Consider the following 14,300-nt stretch of genomic DNA (forward strand, 5'->3'; position numbering starts at 1 on the left):
GAAAACCATAATTCTGTTTCATTTCACACAAACAAACTTTTTGGCGGATTCTCAAATATCTCATTTACAGCCATTACTGTATTTTATATATATGACTACCACTAAAATGCTGATGTGATAACATAATAGAAACTAACTCGAAAACCCTCCTTTTGTTTCAAGAAAAGAAGAAAGTTTTGTGTTGAAGTAACTTTCAACATGTCCTTTCCTCCTACCCATTTATTTTAAACTACGGGTTGTACAACAAAAAAACCATATTTTCTACATCATTTTAGGTATTAAGATTTCACATATCTATAATACAAAGTAGAAAGATAACTTCCGTCCGTAAGAAGCTTAAGATCTCGAAAACTACTGGACAGATTGAACTTAACTTTACAGAGAATATTTCTACTGGTCATACCAATACTTTTTGCTAATTTCTTGTGCTGAGACAAAGCCCTTCTTAAAATATTACTAATAATTTCCATAATAGATAAACTGCACGACGCATACTTATATAAAAGAAGCATTGCTTGCTTTTTTTATTAAGTATATAATGTGTGGGAGGGTGTTACCCAAACACCCCTTTGGGAGAATCTTCTAAAGGCTAGGGAAGAATCATTTTCTAAAAAAATAATACATCTTGCATCAGAAAAAAGACAAATTTAAAGGTTTCATTTTAATCAAATACAATGTAATGTTTACATTTGGACACCCTGTGTAATATGTATTTGTAGTTTACTGTTTTAATATGTAAGACACAGGTTAAAAAAGAGAAAACTTTTCTTTGCTTAAATAATTAAATTAGTTTCTTCATTAGAGTAAAAGAATACAAAAAGTTAGGAAAATTTCCTTTTTAACAAAGTAGGTTAAAATTGTTTTTCAATCTAGAGAAAGGTTTAAAATAGAAAATAAATAACTTAACAAAGGGGGGGGGGGGGGGGGGCGAAAGTGACACTTTTTGAAACCAAAACTAAAAGTCAAAGGAACTCAACTAAAAAAAGAGTTACAGGTCTGACATTTTGCATGGCAGTTGCTTTATAGGGGTACAATATGGAACTGTGAAGAAACGGCGGCGCAACCGCCGAAAACCGCCGAGAAAAGGCAACAAAAATTACGGCGTGAAACGGTGGTTTTCGGCGGTTGCGCCGCCGTTTCTTCACAGTTCCATATTGTACCCCTATAAAGCAACTGCCATGCAAAATCTCAGACCTGTAACCCTTTTTTTAGTTGAGTTCCTTTGTTGACTCTTAGTTTTGGTTTCAAAAAGTGTCACTTTCGCCCCCCCCCCCCCCCCCTTTATATTATTCTGCGTTTGGACTTAGATCATTTGTTCAAAAAAGAAAAGAATTTTCGGAACGGTAGGGGATTCAAGCCACCCCCCCCCCCCACTTACCTACTTAGAACAATGTTTAAAAAAGCAAATTTTACACATTAGGTTGAAATATTTTTCTAGACTTGAAATCAATTAAATACTAAACTAAACTGTAGACAGTAAGTTGAAGAGTCCCCAATGTAGCAAAATACATTTACTAAATGGATTTACATGAATTTTTTATCACCCAAGAAAAGTGGGAGAAAACAAATGACTTTTTAACAGTATAGTGCATGGAAAGATGAAATAATAAAATAAAAGCAACATTATTATAGAAGAAAAGCCTTTTTAAGCCACAAAAACCTAAAAGTTTTTTTTTTGAAATCTAAATAATTGTAAATCTACTAGGTATAAAATATTAGTATAACAGATAACCCAAAATTCTTATTCCAACTAGCAGTGACCAAACTGTTCCACCAATGGTTTTAATCAACAAATGTGGTAATTTTGTTTAATATAATTGAGGATGTAAATTAAAATCCGTTGATATAGCCTGTCTACATCCAAATAACTAAGAAACATTAATTTAAAAATATGTAATATCGATAGATTTTCATATGCTTTACTGTTGGAACTTGCAGAAGCATTATGGTAATTTCGGAGACATTAATATCTCAGCACTCATGTAATTTAAAGAAAAGAAAATATGCACAGTATGCAGTTATGTACTTTTTATAGAAACTAGCGGGTGCGCCCCTAACAATTAGTGGCCCTGTATTAGAAGGGCTAGAAAGAGGTTTGAATAATAACCTAAAACCTTACCTGGACCTATGTAAAGCTTCCTTAAAATGAAAAATTCAATTGGTTCATTAGTTTTAGAAATCTTAGGCTACAGACAAAAAACCTTAATTCGGCCAGAAATGTCAGTGAAATTTTATAGGTAGACGGCAGTTTTGCCACTGTTTTGTTACAGAAGAGCCACATATTATTAACTACTTTTACAAATACATGTGAATGAAATTACACTTAAAGACCATTTCCGACTAACAAACAAGCTCCCAAAAAGAGCAAGAACAATGTTAGCTCGTTATAGATCTGGTTTCAGCAATGATCTAAACAGCTTCATGGCCAGAATTCATGAGGATCCAACACTAGATATGTGTCCAAAATGCAACTAATACTAATCATCTCTTTAACTGTGCACAGAACCCAACTAACCAGACCACCACAGACTTATGGCTGAAACCGGTAGAAGCAGCCAGATTTCTCGGCCTACTTGATGAAAATCAAGATGAAGATGAAAATGGATGAGCGCTGAGCCGGTGGCTCACAGTGGGATCTTTTGACAAATATCGGGACATTAAGAGTAGGCAAAAGTAAACTTCAATAAATAAGCTTGTATTTGAAGAAATGATGTAATTTCTTTTGCTTTAACTCAGAAATAACTTAAATTTTGCTCCTGTTAACTTCTAATGTGCATTTGGTAAGTACGTCTTGCTGTTTTGGAGGAGCGAAGCTACCCTATTTTTAAAAAAATCTATAAACCTTCATAACTTTAGCTAGGATAGGAATATTTTAACAAAATCAACGTCTATGTAAATATTTCTTTAATGCAAACAATGTTTGTGAACATGAATATAGCGTCAGGTGCACCCAGTTCGAGTCCCGGCTTTTTTAGGTAGGCCCAGAATAAGTAAAATAGGACACTTATAAGGCTTATTTTAAAATATTTTTTTTACAGATATAAACAACAATAACATAATTTTCAAAACACTTTTGATTTTGTGTTAATACCTTTATTCTAAGTCTAGCTATCTTCATTTAAAGTTGGTATAAGAATATAAACATAATTACCTATATTATGTTCTCTCTCAAACGTATATTTCTCTCTCTCTCTCTCTGATGCGTATATACTGTTTTTGCAATATTATAATTAATCCCAAAATTTGAATTTCTGCTGGACCAAAACCAGTTAGAATTACAAATTTTTTTAGAACACATGAAATTTAGCAAATTTAATTGCTAAAATAAAAGTATTTTTAAGTCATCTTTATTTAACGGCTCCTTTATCCCTTAAATGTCCATTAAAACAGCGAGAACGACAAAAAACGTTAAAAATCACGCCAACGGCGGCAAATAACGGCGAAACGGTTCGCCAGAGGCAAATGATGCATAAGTCAAGAAAGATCCGTCTTAAAAAGTTTGAAAATATTGCAGAGATGACTTTGGGCTCTAAAATGACTCCTTCCCCCTCTAACGAAGGAAAATTTGAAATTAACAATAACGAAATTGTTCAAACCATGCAATGTAAAATGCTCAATTACTCAAAAACGGACAAGAGGCCCCAGGTTGTGAAAACTGTTTTATACACAATACATGTTGTATATTGATATTATTATTGCAAAACCCGGGGCCTCCTGTCCGTTTTTGGGTAAAATGGAGAAAACTGATTTTTTGGGGTTAAAAATCTTAATATTTTTAGTGAAATTTTCTCACAAAATGTCAATTTACACCACCAAAAAAATATTTTTTAAAATTTTTTCTTTAATTAGACATTGGAACAGGTATCTGAAATGTACCTCAATAAATTTTTTTTTTCATAAGATGAACATAAATGTATTTTTTGTTGCTTTGAAAAAGTTGTGTAAAAAAATCTGGAAAATCATCAAAACTGAAAAGAAATTTTTCACTACCTTTTTTAAAAATGGCATAAATCCGCCAAAAATTAATATTTTTTAAAAATTTCTTTTCTAGCTGTCTACTTACAGCCATTATTAATTCCTAGGATAGATAAAAGTCGATTTTAAATTTTTTGGATGTCCCGACTAACAACTAACAAACAAACACAACAAATTAAAAAAAAGTTACCTTTGGTTGTATGATCAGCACCCATCTATCCCCTTCTTGTAGTACAGAGGGGGGTAACAACAGCTTGTCATACTCGTACTGCCATTCCACATTCCAGGCTCCTAGCACTGATAACAAGGAGGGTTAGGTCAATGGATGTAGAATATACGTGGATATTATGACAGGAGAAACATGTCAGTTCGGCTTGCTAACATGGAATTAGTTTACAGTTCGTTTCATACTGTTTGAGGAAAGGAGATAGGGTAAAGGGGTAGAAAGTGGGGTATCGTTACTTTAGCCCGCTGCAAGATTCATTTATTTTATAGAACATTAAAATCTGGTGTAAAATCCAAGTAATAATAATTTATGAGCTTTCTGAATGCTATTGTTATTATGTTATGATTGAAAAAAATATATAAGAGAATAACGCCATAAAACCTTAATCTCACTTCGGAGAAAATCTAGTCTTTGTTCACTAACTCGGGAGGACGGACGTACCTAATCTAAGTATAAAATAGCTGGGGCTTCTAAAAAAAATGGTCCTGGTTAGGATCACTGAATGTCTCACTTTCTCGTGGATAGATTAACAGCAAAATAAAAAGTTTATTTTAATTTACCTGTTTTTAACTTCATAATTCTTTTCTTAGTTACCATAAATGCTTCTCTTTCCTAAAAGTATAAAAATATTGTTTTTTTTAATGTTTTCAAGAGATTATATGGGATACAAAAAGCAGTAATTTCAAGTGTTTTTTTGTATTCTAGAAAGCTAGATATAAAATAGAATAAACTAAAGAGAAACATTTGAAAACACTGCTTAAATTTGGATTATTATTGTCAAAAAGATGAAAAATAAAAAAATAAATAAAACATAATATTCTTTTATAATAACAAACTTTCAATAAATGAAATGTTATTTGTTCAAGTTAATAAGTTATTACAAACAGTTTTTAAATTATTATAAAAAAAGATAATAAATAAAAACAAACTAGAGATAATTGAAGCGAAATAATTTAAGACCTATGACCTAATTTGCATTATAAAACTGTAAATTTAATATTACTTGCAAGCAGTTGGGTGTATAGTATTTTACCTAGCGGTGAATATGTGGTAGTCGGACAGACAGACTGTCACTTCCTAGAGCATACTACGCTCCGAGACTCCCGATAAACACGCAGGTGTTAAAGCTCCACCCAGCACATTTTTCAACAAACCCTTTTCTTTTGTTTGACCGCCAGATAATGCGGTCAACTCTACCAGCCGCCTACGGGAGTAAGGGGTTGCCCCTCCCCCCTCATGTTCCAGATAATCTACCCTTTTCTGGGGGGACGCCAGCCTTACCCCCACAGGGGCCTGCCCTTCTGCCATTCACCTGGCCTGCAGTCCCCCATTCTCTCCACACCCAATTTCTACCTAACCCAATATTATAATCTGTTGTATATAAAGCCATTAATTTGTTATGTATAATCAGTTCTAAATAAATCTTCAAAACTGTAACTACTTGGAGTATTTTATTGATAGAATCATTAAGGCTAGGGGCTCTTTTGCACGACTCACCAAATAGGGTTGAACTGCTTCACCCCTATTACAAATACACCATAAATAAATTTGGTATATACTATACAATATTGTACTGTTCATTTTTTTTATATTGCATTTTGTGTAATTGTTATAAGAAGCTATAGAGAGAAACTCAGCGGCCTGATATTAATTTTTTCCAGATAAAGCTCTTAACAATAAAATAGATGATCTGTAAAAAATTTTAAAATTCTGACTAACTCTCCTTTATTATTTAAATATCTTTAATTGCTGTATCTTCTGATTAATTTTTTTTTTATATTTCTTATCCCTTTCTTTTGGGGAGAAGTAGAATCCATTTCAAGACAGGGATAATCCCCTTCAACAAGAATAAACCCATCTTCTGTACAGGGTGTATCTTTTAATTTGGCTTATTTTCAAAACTTTAATAAAATCCCAGGGTTGTTAAAGGTTTCTAAATTGTTGTACATCCGAGTCCTTCTGTAGATTCGATTTGATATTCGCGGAAAGCTGTTTATAATACGATGCGAGAAATAACTAGTCTCCTTCCTCCCTTTCTTAAATAAAGTTCCAAAGGATAAAACAAAATCATCACATTTATAAGTTAAAAGTATATATAGCACATTATCTTTTCCATTTCATGAAATTGTGATTTAAGGGTTGACCTACTCCCAACAAAATAGCCCTCAACTTTAATATATAGAAAATAAGTTTAATTCCATGTGAAAAAAGTTATAGAGTAGATGCATTCCTATTTCATGTATGAAAATACAAATTGTATAACATTTTATAGGGAAAAAATTATGTTCTCTGTACTTATTATTTTACTCTTAAAAACATAAATTATTCAAAGATTAAAATATTATAACTGACTTATCAGATTATTGTGCTTTAAATTAAAAAATAGACAAGTAGTATGTATTCAAATCATCTATATTTCAAAAGTACAAATGGAATTAAAAAGTGAAGAACAAAGAGGGTGATTTCAATTCCATGAAGTTGGGTGCAAGCTTCCGGTCAAATGCGCTTATGAGATCAAGCTGATCTTAATTAAATATAATCAAACCAGGAATAAGGTATAACCAACAAGCAAAATAAATCTAAAATAATATTTGGGGGGCAAATGGAGAGGTCGTCAATTTTACAATGTGTTGCCCCCCAACGACAGCTGAAAAACACGTATAGGTTTTGTGAATTTTTACCGAATTAATTTCGTTATTGGTATAAGCTGTAATCAAACGCTTTCTATGTATTTAGTTATAATTAAGATCAGTTTGACCTAATAAGCGCATTTGACTGGAAGCATGAACCCAACTTAACGAAAGGGATAGTTTCACGAAGTGCATTTAAAAAAAAATAGTGAACTGTAAGTTTTTTCTATTTTAAATAACGTAGTAGTGCATAATATAAAGTTATTGATTAAAATTAAAAGATTTGGCGTTATCCTCTTAGAAAATTTTTTTTCTATTTTTTTCAATTTTGTACCCCCCCCCCCCCCCCCCCCCCGACTACCGACGAACAACTATTTTAGGTTAGGTTAGGTTTTAGGCTAGGGAGCCGAGCGCTGCGGCTAGGCAGGCAAGGGGGCCGAGCGCTGCGGCTAGGCAGGCAAGGGGGCCGAGCGCTGCGGCTAGGCAGGCTAGGGAGCCGAGCGCTGCGGCCAGAGTTCATAGTTCGCTGTCGGGGGGGGGGGGGGGGGGGGGGGTACTCAAATTTTAAATATTGAAGAAAAAAATTTCTAAGAGGATAATACCAAAGATTTGACCAGGGATTTTCCTTAAAAAATCAGTTTTTCATTATTTATTTTCAACTTCTTTGCATGTTATATATGGCAAAAACTTTTTTGTCATAAATACAACTTTAGATAGCATTTACTAGTTAAAAGAACTAAAAACTTTTTATACAACAAAGTACACATAACAACAAAGAATGACCAATAAAATATTTAATATAGTACTTAGAGTAGTGATCTTTTTATATGTCTTAGTAGAATATATTAGGCATTGGATAGATATGATTGTGATAAAGAATTTTAACATTGACCTGACCGAACTTTTTTTATTTGACAATATCTAAAAAAGTTAGTGCTTTGCAACATAAATTACATGAGAATGGTCTTTATATATATATTTATATGTTGTATGGTTAGTTGGTATTTCCGCGTGAGATAATGTGTATATTGTAAGTAAACCGGACGGTTTTCTTTATTTTTTTAAAAAGAATCTATAGAAAACCTGTCCTATAATGAACCGGACGTTATTTTTTATGTTTTTTAAGTAACTTGTCCCAAGGGGAACCCCTGTTCAATTTTTTTTTAACTCTTGTGAAATATGTGAAAAAAGATTCTTTGATATTGGTGTTTTGGCTATGCATATTTGGAAAAAAATAGACCATTCTCATGTAATTTATGTGGCAAATCACTTTAACTTTTTTAGATATTGTCAAATAAAAAAAGTTTGGTCTGGTCAATGTTAAAACTTCTTTAACATATAATCATATCTATCTAATGCCTAATATATTCTACTAAGACATATAAAAGTTCACTACTCTAAGTACCTTAACTCTTTAAATACACTTCGTAGAACTATCCCTTTTGCAAAAAGAATTACCCTCTTATTCAGACTCTTGATTACTACTGATTCAGAATCAGGTAGGTAATTCTATAATGATGATTTTCTTTAATAATAGTTATTTCTCGCATCGTATTATAAACAGCTTTCCGCGGATATAGAATGTACAATTATAAGATTAAAACTAGTTTTTTTTAGCCCTGAGGTGCCGAAGGCACCGGCTAAAAAAACTGGTTTTAATCTTATGATTGTACATTTTTATATTCGCAGAAAGCTGGATATAATTCGATGCTAGACATAGTTTTTTCGTATGGATGAGAACCGGTTCCTATCCACCGGATTCGAATGAATACGAGAAAGTTGTTTCTATTATTAATATCCTTGTATTCTATAATTTTCTAAGATTTCAAAAGAATGAAGCAGACAATTTTAGTGAAGATTTGTAACAATTTATGGCCACTTAATAAGGATTTAATTAATCTTGCTCTAGACAAATAAATGGCCAGATAATTGCAATTGAAATGGATACTTGTTTGTATTTCAAGGTTATAAAAATGTGTGTTCAATGTCCTTTGTATTGTGTGTGTGATTTAAACAAAACTGAGGAATGCAAAAAAAAATGGAAAATGTTCCACAAACTATTAGTACATTATGCATAATTTTTCATCCATAATTTACCAATTAAAAACTGAATGACAGATTACTCCATAGAAATGTGCTGTAGACTCAAGTAATCTAAAGCATTCTGTTGATTTAATTGGAGGTTAAAATTTCAAAGCAAATGCTACTACCAACTTGAAAATATTTTATTAAAATAAGATAATTTCAAAATAGAAAAGAGTTTTCTTCTGCATATTTTTGCTAGTCTATGTGTGTATATGCTTAGGAAATATTGAAAATGTAGGAGAAAACATAAATATCAGAGGAGAGGATTTATTTATATTTATGATTATTGAAATTGTGAAGATTTGTGAATGAGATTGTAAAATGTAGTTTTAGATTATGTCAAGGTGTTCTTTAAACGATAGTAAAATTTACTTTGTTTAAAGATTAAATAATATTATGGCTATGATTGTGATTGTTGAGTACCAAGACTACTTAATTTTCTCCCTTCTAACACAAAAAAGGGGAAGTTGTATACATGTATTGCATTTGATAAATTTGAGTTGCCACATGGGGCCCTAAACTCAAACTCTCGCCACTGTACCTCAGTGCATTACCATTCAGCTACGATGCCTCTTTTGCCTTCACTTAAAATGTAAATGCTTTTTTTCCTTCAAATTATTTATACTAAGATATATGATGAAAAGTTTACCTTGTGCATTTTTGTATCACTCTCTAATCTCACCTTTAGAACTCCTATAAACTTATCTTTGGTGAAAGGTAAATTTATATTTGAATTAAAGTATTTAAGTTTGTGTGTTAGCAAGCAAGGTACATTTATCCAGTTAAAACTGAATGAGTGTGTTTGCATCTGTGCGTTAGAGTAACCAATAGATTTTAATAGAGCTAATCATTTTTTTCAAATACAAATTATTATGTATGATGCAGGTATAGCAAATCAAAATGATTCACAACTTTCAGGAATAATGGTCAATATCAATATCCTATGTCAGTGACAATTTGAATTTTTGTCTCAGTTTTTACTTGTATCTGACTCCATTTTGAATTAATTCATTAGTTTTTAATTTTGGCATTTCCACTAATTGTTTATACGTTTGGATTATATGTCTATTTGAATAAGTCTAATGTGTAACCTCAACAACCTAATGGTAGTTTGCTCCAACAGAAAGAGAGGAAGAAAGTTTATAAAAAGTTGAAATGGGAATGTGGGAATGCATATTCAAATTTGCTAATTAGAATTGCATACACTTGTAATGTGCAGTACCTTCTGTGTAGTGGATTAGATAAAACCAACAGTTGCATGAAGTACATCAAATGACATTTACAAATAAATCTAATTAATTGAAAGTTGGTTAATTACAAATTACCTCTGTGAATTCTTTAATCTTCAATAACCTTAAAGTAGAAAATGAAAAAATTCAAAAAGCAAAAACAAAAACAAAAACAAAAACAATTTCTGTTAATCAAAGCATGTAATAGGCATTAAAGTTGAATATATTTTTTTCATGGAAAGAGCAATGTATTATCATTACTGCTCAGATTAAGAACAGGAAATGGGCAAGGCATGAGTATGACCTGGTAGACAAAAAGAGTTGAAATCCAGGAAATGCAACAGAACAGAGGAATTAATGTTTGTATTCTGAGTTCAGTACTCCCTACTCCACACACAACAGAGAATTCCTGGAGTCTTCACTGAAGATGGAATCACTACAACAAATCAAACTGAACCAGGAAGTAATAATACTGCAGTTAAGACAGTTTCAAATAACTATGGGAATCACATGATACATTTTCAAATGCATTCATCCTCTCATTTCCCTGAAGGGAATAACCAAGATGGCAAATAGCAGTGCTTTAAACTGCCCCATTTAGCTTAGATATATAGGCAAATTTTTTTTAAAGATATGTTATTGTAACATACTATGGTTTTTTAAATTCGTGTTACTAATGTGTTTTAGTACAAATTTATCAACAACCAATATAAACACAACTTGTTTAATTAAAAACTTATTACCAGGTGTAAGCCTTTACAAGCTTAACGCCACAATTGGATGATTATTTGATTAATTTCTATCTTAAAGCCAGAATTAAATTTATTATTTCATATTTTTTGTCCTCAGGTTTCTGGTTACTTAAGTTTAAATCATTTATAACAAATGAAACCATTAGCACAAATATATTACAAGGTTGAGAAACTAAATATTATAAAAAGAAAAACAAGATCATGATGTGGCTGGGGCAAATAAGTGGTCTATCCAAAATCTGGCTAAACAACATGTTCCCTTTGGTTTTGATTGTGCACTGTGTATTATAATCAGCTAGACCTATTATCTTTAAATTTCTTTTAAAATTAAAATTTTTTTTTGTGCAAACCTTCAATAAAAAATTTTCTGAATATAATGAGTGGACAATGTGTTTAATAAAATTACAAACCTTTATCCTCCTCAAAGATTTATATACAAATGTTACGAAAGTATTTCACACAAAACGTTGACAGGATAATTATTGATTGTTTAATGTCATATACCTGGTTTTTTTTAAAGCTTTAAATTATTTCAACTCATGAAAATACACTTAATTTTGTTTAAATATAATAAAATCCTAATTCCAAAATTTTGTTATTCTGCCAATAACCAAAAAACTATAGTCATTTTATCACTACAGTACCTTAGGCAACATTAAGAGCAACCATAATAATGATGGAGGTATACTATATAAAATATAATCCATCCTTAAAATCAATTCAAATTATTTCCTTGCTTACTAAAAATTAATGAGAATGGTGGTATGAAAAAATAGAAAAAAGAAAAAGAAATAAAAGAAGAAAGGGAAAGTGAGAGAAGAACAGAGAAGGTAAAGCTGTAATTGAATTGTAAATGTTTTTCTCTTCAAAGAAACCAAGAGCATATTTAAGAAAAAATTATATTTGTTATCTTTACAAAACTATCAAAATCATTTATTGAAATCTAACAGTTGAAGTTAATTAAAATAGAGCTTTCAAGAAGCTTAAAATATATTTCATGATAGTTGTCCACCAACAAATGCGTCGCTTTTTTCAAAAAGAAAAACTTTGAGTTAACTTGTGCCAAATTGAAAGAACTCGGAAATTTTTTTAGCTTTTAAAGATGTTTCCAGTACCCATTATATCAAGATGTTTACAGTAATCATCATCCACTTTTCCAATCAGTTGTAACATATTATCTTTAATTCTAATCTTATAGGTGTATACTTTATGCCCCATCCCCATTAAAACTTGGTGCATATACCCTATAAATGAATAGTCCAAACAAATGGATATGTGCATTTTTGGAGAAAACAGAATTCCTTAATACAGTTAGGAATTCTATTCAAAACAAAATATCAGCTCACATGATTAATTTCCAATTTTTGTACAGTATGTATTTTAAGAATTCTGGCTATTCTGTAACAAAAGTTTATCCAAAAAGTTTAAATGAAGTTACATTAAGATCTCTAGATTAATAACAATAAAAATAATATCTGCCATTTCTTATGAAATTGTGTTCACTATGTTCTCTCAAATATAGGAATAGCAGCTATTTTTTGTAAAAAGTTAACAAATATTCTTAAAAATAAAAATTGCAACCTGTAAGGATAAAATATACATAAAAAAGTGATAGAATAAAGGGATAACTAAATGTAAGAAGATAAGGGGGGGGGGGGGGCGCAGATGTGCCACTTATTGTAACCAGACCAATGGTTGTGATTTAGGTCTAGTTAAAAAAAGTGACATGTCCCCCATCCCCCCCTATTTTTCTATATGTATTTATTCACCATAAAATATCAAAAATACTTAATAATATGGTATCATACATAAAACTTGTGCATATATATTCAACATTGAATAATGTTCTATTTTATAAAATCCGTATTTAAATTCACCAAACACAAAATAAAAATTGTATTTAGAATATTAATAAAGATGAAAATTTATAAAGAAAATTGATTAAATACATAACTCAAAATTCAAAGCAGCCGGAGAGGGAAGGTTGAACTACTTCAAACCTATACTAGATTACATGAAGACACGAGACCAAGCAAGCCTTTTTTTGTCTGATTTCTTCTTGTCTATGTGCAAAAAAAATTAAGTTTGTTCCCAGTCTTGTAGGTAAACAGACTTTTGATCATATCTTGTAAAGGGTACTAAAAATTGAATATAAAGAGGATTTCCTTCAACAGTAGCAAATACTAAGTCCAACAACTTTGTGGACTGAAATAGCTGGATATATGTACATTTGTCCTTATATCTCATGAATGGCTAGACCTGTTTACACTTTACTGGAAAGCTTGGTATTAATGTTAAAAGAAATTTGACAGAGAAATATTCATAAAGGATATAGCCCCTCACAAACTTGGTGGAACGATACCCACGGAGGCTAATGATGAACCCAGTAGTGTCAAAAAGTGTAAGTACCCTTAAAGTACCCTCAACTTATGTCTTTAAAAACGAATAAAAGACCAAAAAAACACATTTTATGAGTAGCTTAGTCCCTAAAAATGTATAATACCCAGATTCAATTGATCAAGAATTAAAAAAAGCAGTGCCTCTAAAACCAGAAGCTTTGACGTCATTCAAAAATAATTCTATCTAAGTGCATAATAAAGTATCATAGAAGGTGTTTTGATTCAAAGAAAGATGTCCCTTTTGAGAAAATAAAAATAAAAGAAAGAAATAAAACTTAAAAAAGGGAAGTTTTTAAACTTACAATTCTGAGATCACTGTAAACCCGCTGAAATTTTTATATATTCAAATAACAAACTATTATTTAATCTTTAAATAAACAAAAACAACTACTATTCCTACAAATTTATAAGCATGATTAAAACAAAACACTTTTATGGGACAATCGTATTATATGAAAATATAGGAAATCAGTCTACATTAATTAGGTATTTTTACTTTTTTAAAAGAAAATAAAAAAATCATCATAGATATTTCTATTTCTAAAACTACATTATCTCAAGGGAGACGGGAATAAACTTACGACATGAATAGATTCTTCCTTTGGTAGACAATGGAAAATCAATAAATGTAAGTACGCTCAACTAAATTAACAAAATTACCCCATAATAGTAGAAAAGTTTGGTTTGTACAATCCCAATGTAATAAAAGATGCATGCATTTAGGTATAATTTACAGTCCATTGTCTGTTTCCTCCCTGATAATTAGCCTTTTTTTCTATCCGCGTCTTACTGCTGCAGCAAATTCGGCCACTTTTGTCCTCCAGGCGGTACGGTGGTATTTAAAGATAATTTGCCTACCTGAACTAAATTTTCATGAAGCATGTAGAAATCATCAGAATACCTTCCCTTCTCAACTGATATCAAAATCTTTTGGCCCTCTGCCTCTTTTCTGAAATAATATAAATAAAGGATCATGGAAAGAAGTAGCGGGTTTCGTCATGTTT

The 14,300-nt window shown here is 31.2% G+C and overlaps 1 protein-coding gene across 3 annotated transcripts in view; it reads right to left on the reverse strand.

The window, feature by feature from the left end:
* Vps13 (vacuolar protein sorting 13C) overlaps positions 1 to 14,300 on the reverse strand; it is a 134,732-nt gene that overhangs the window by 15,144 nt on the left and 105,288 nt on the right. For 2 of the 3 annotated variants that reach the window (XM_080169195.1, XM_080169193.1), the window contains 4 exons: positions 14,155 to 14,245; positions 13,599 to 13,622; positions 4,762 to 4,813; positions 4,166 to 4,272 (listed from right to left, as the gene is read on the reverse strand). In XM_080169195.1, coding sequence (XP_080025321.1) covers positions 4,166 to 4,272; positions 4,762 to 4,813; positions 13,599 to 13,622; positions 14,155 to 14,245 — 274 coding nt within the window. The remainder of the gene's footprint in view (positions 1 to 4,165; positions 4,273 to 4,761; positions 4,814 to 13,598; positions 13,623 to 14,154; positions 14,246 to 14,300) is intronic. The other variant, XM_080169194.1, reaches the window with a different exon arrangement.

The sequence above is a fragment of the Acartia tonsa genome, chromosome 8, assembly GCF_053477335.1.
Source record: "Acartia tonsa isolate MP-2025a chromosome 8, ASM5347733v1, whole genome shotgun sequence".
NCBI classification, from domain to species: domain Eukaryota; kingdom Metazoa; phylum Arthropoda; class Copepoda; order Calanoida; family Acartiidae; genus Acartia; species Acartia tonsa.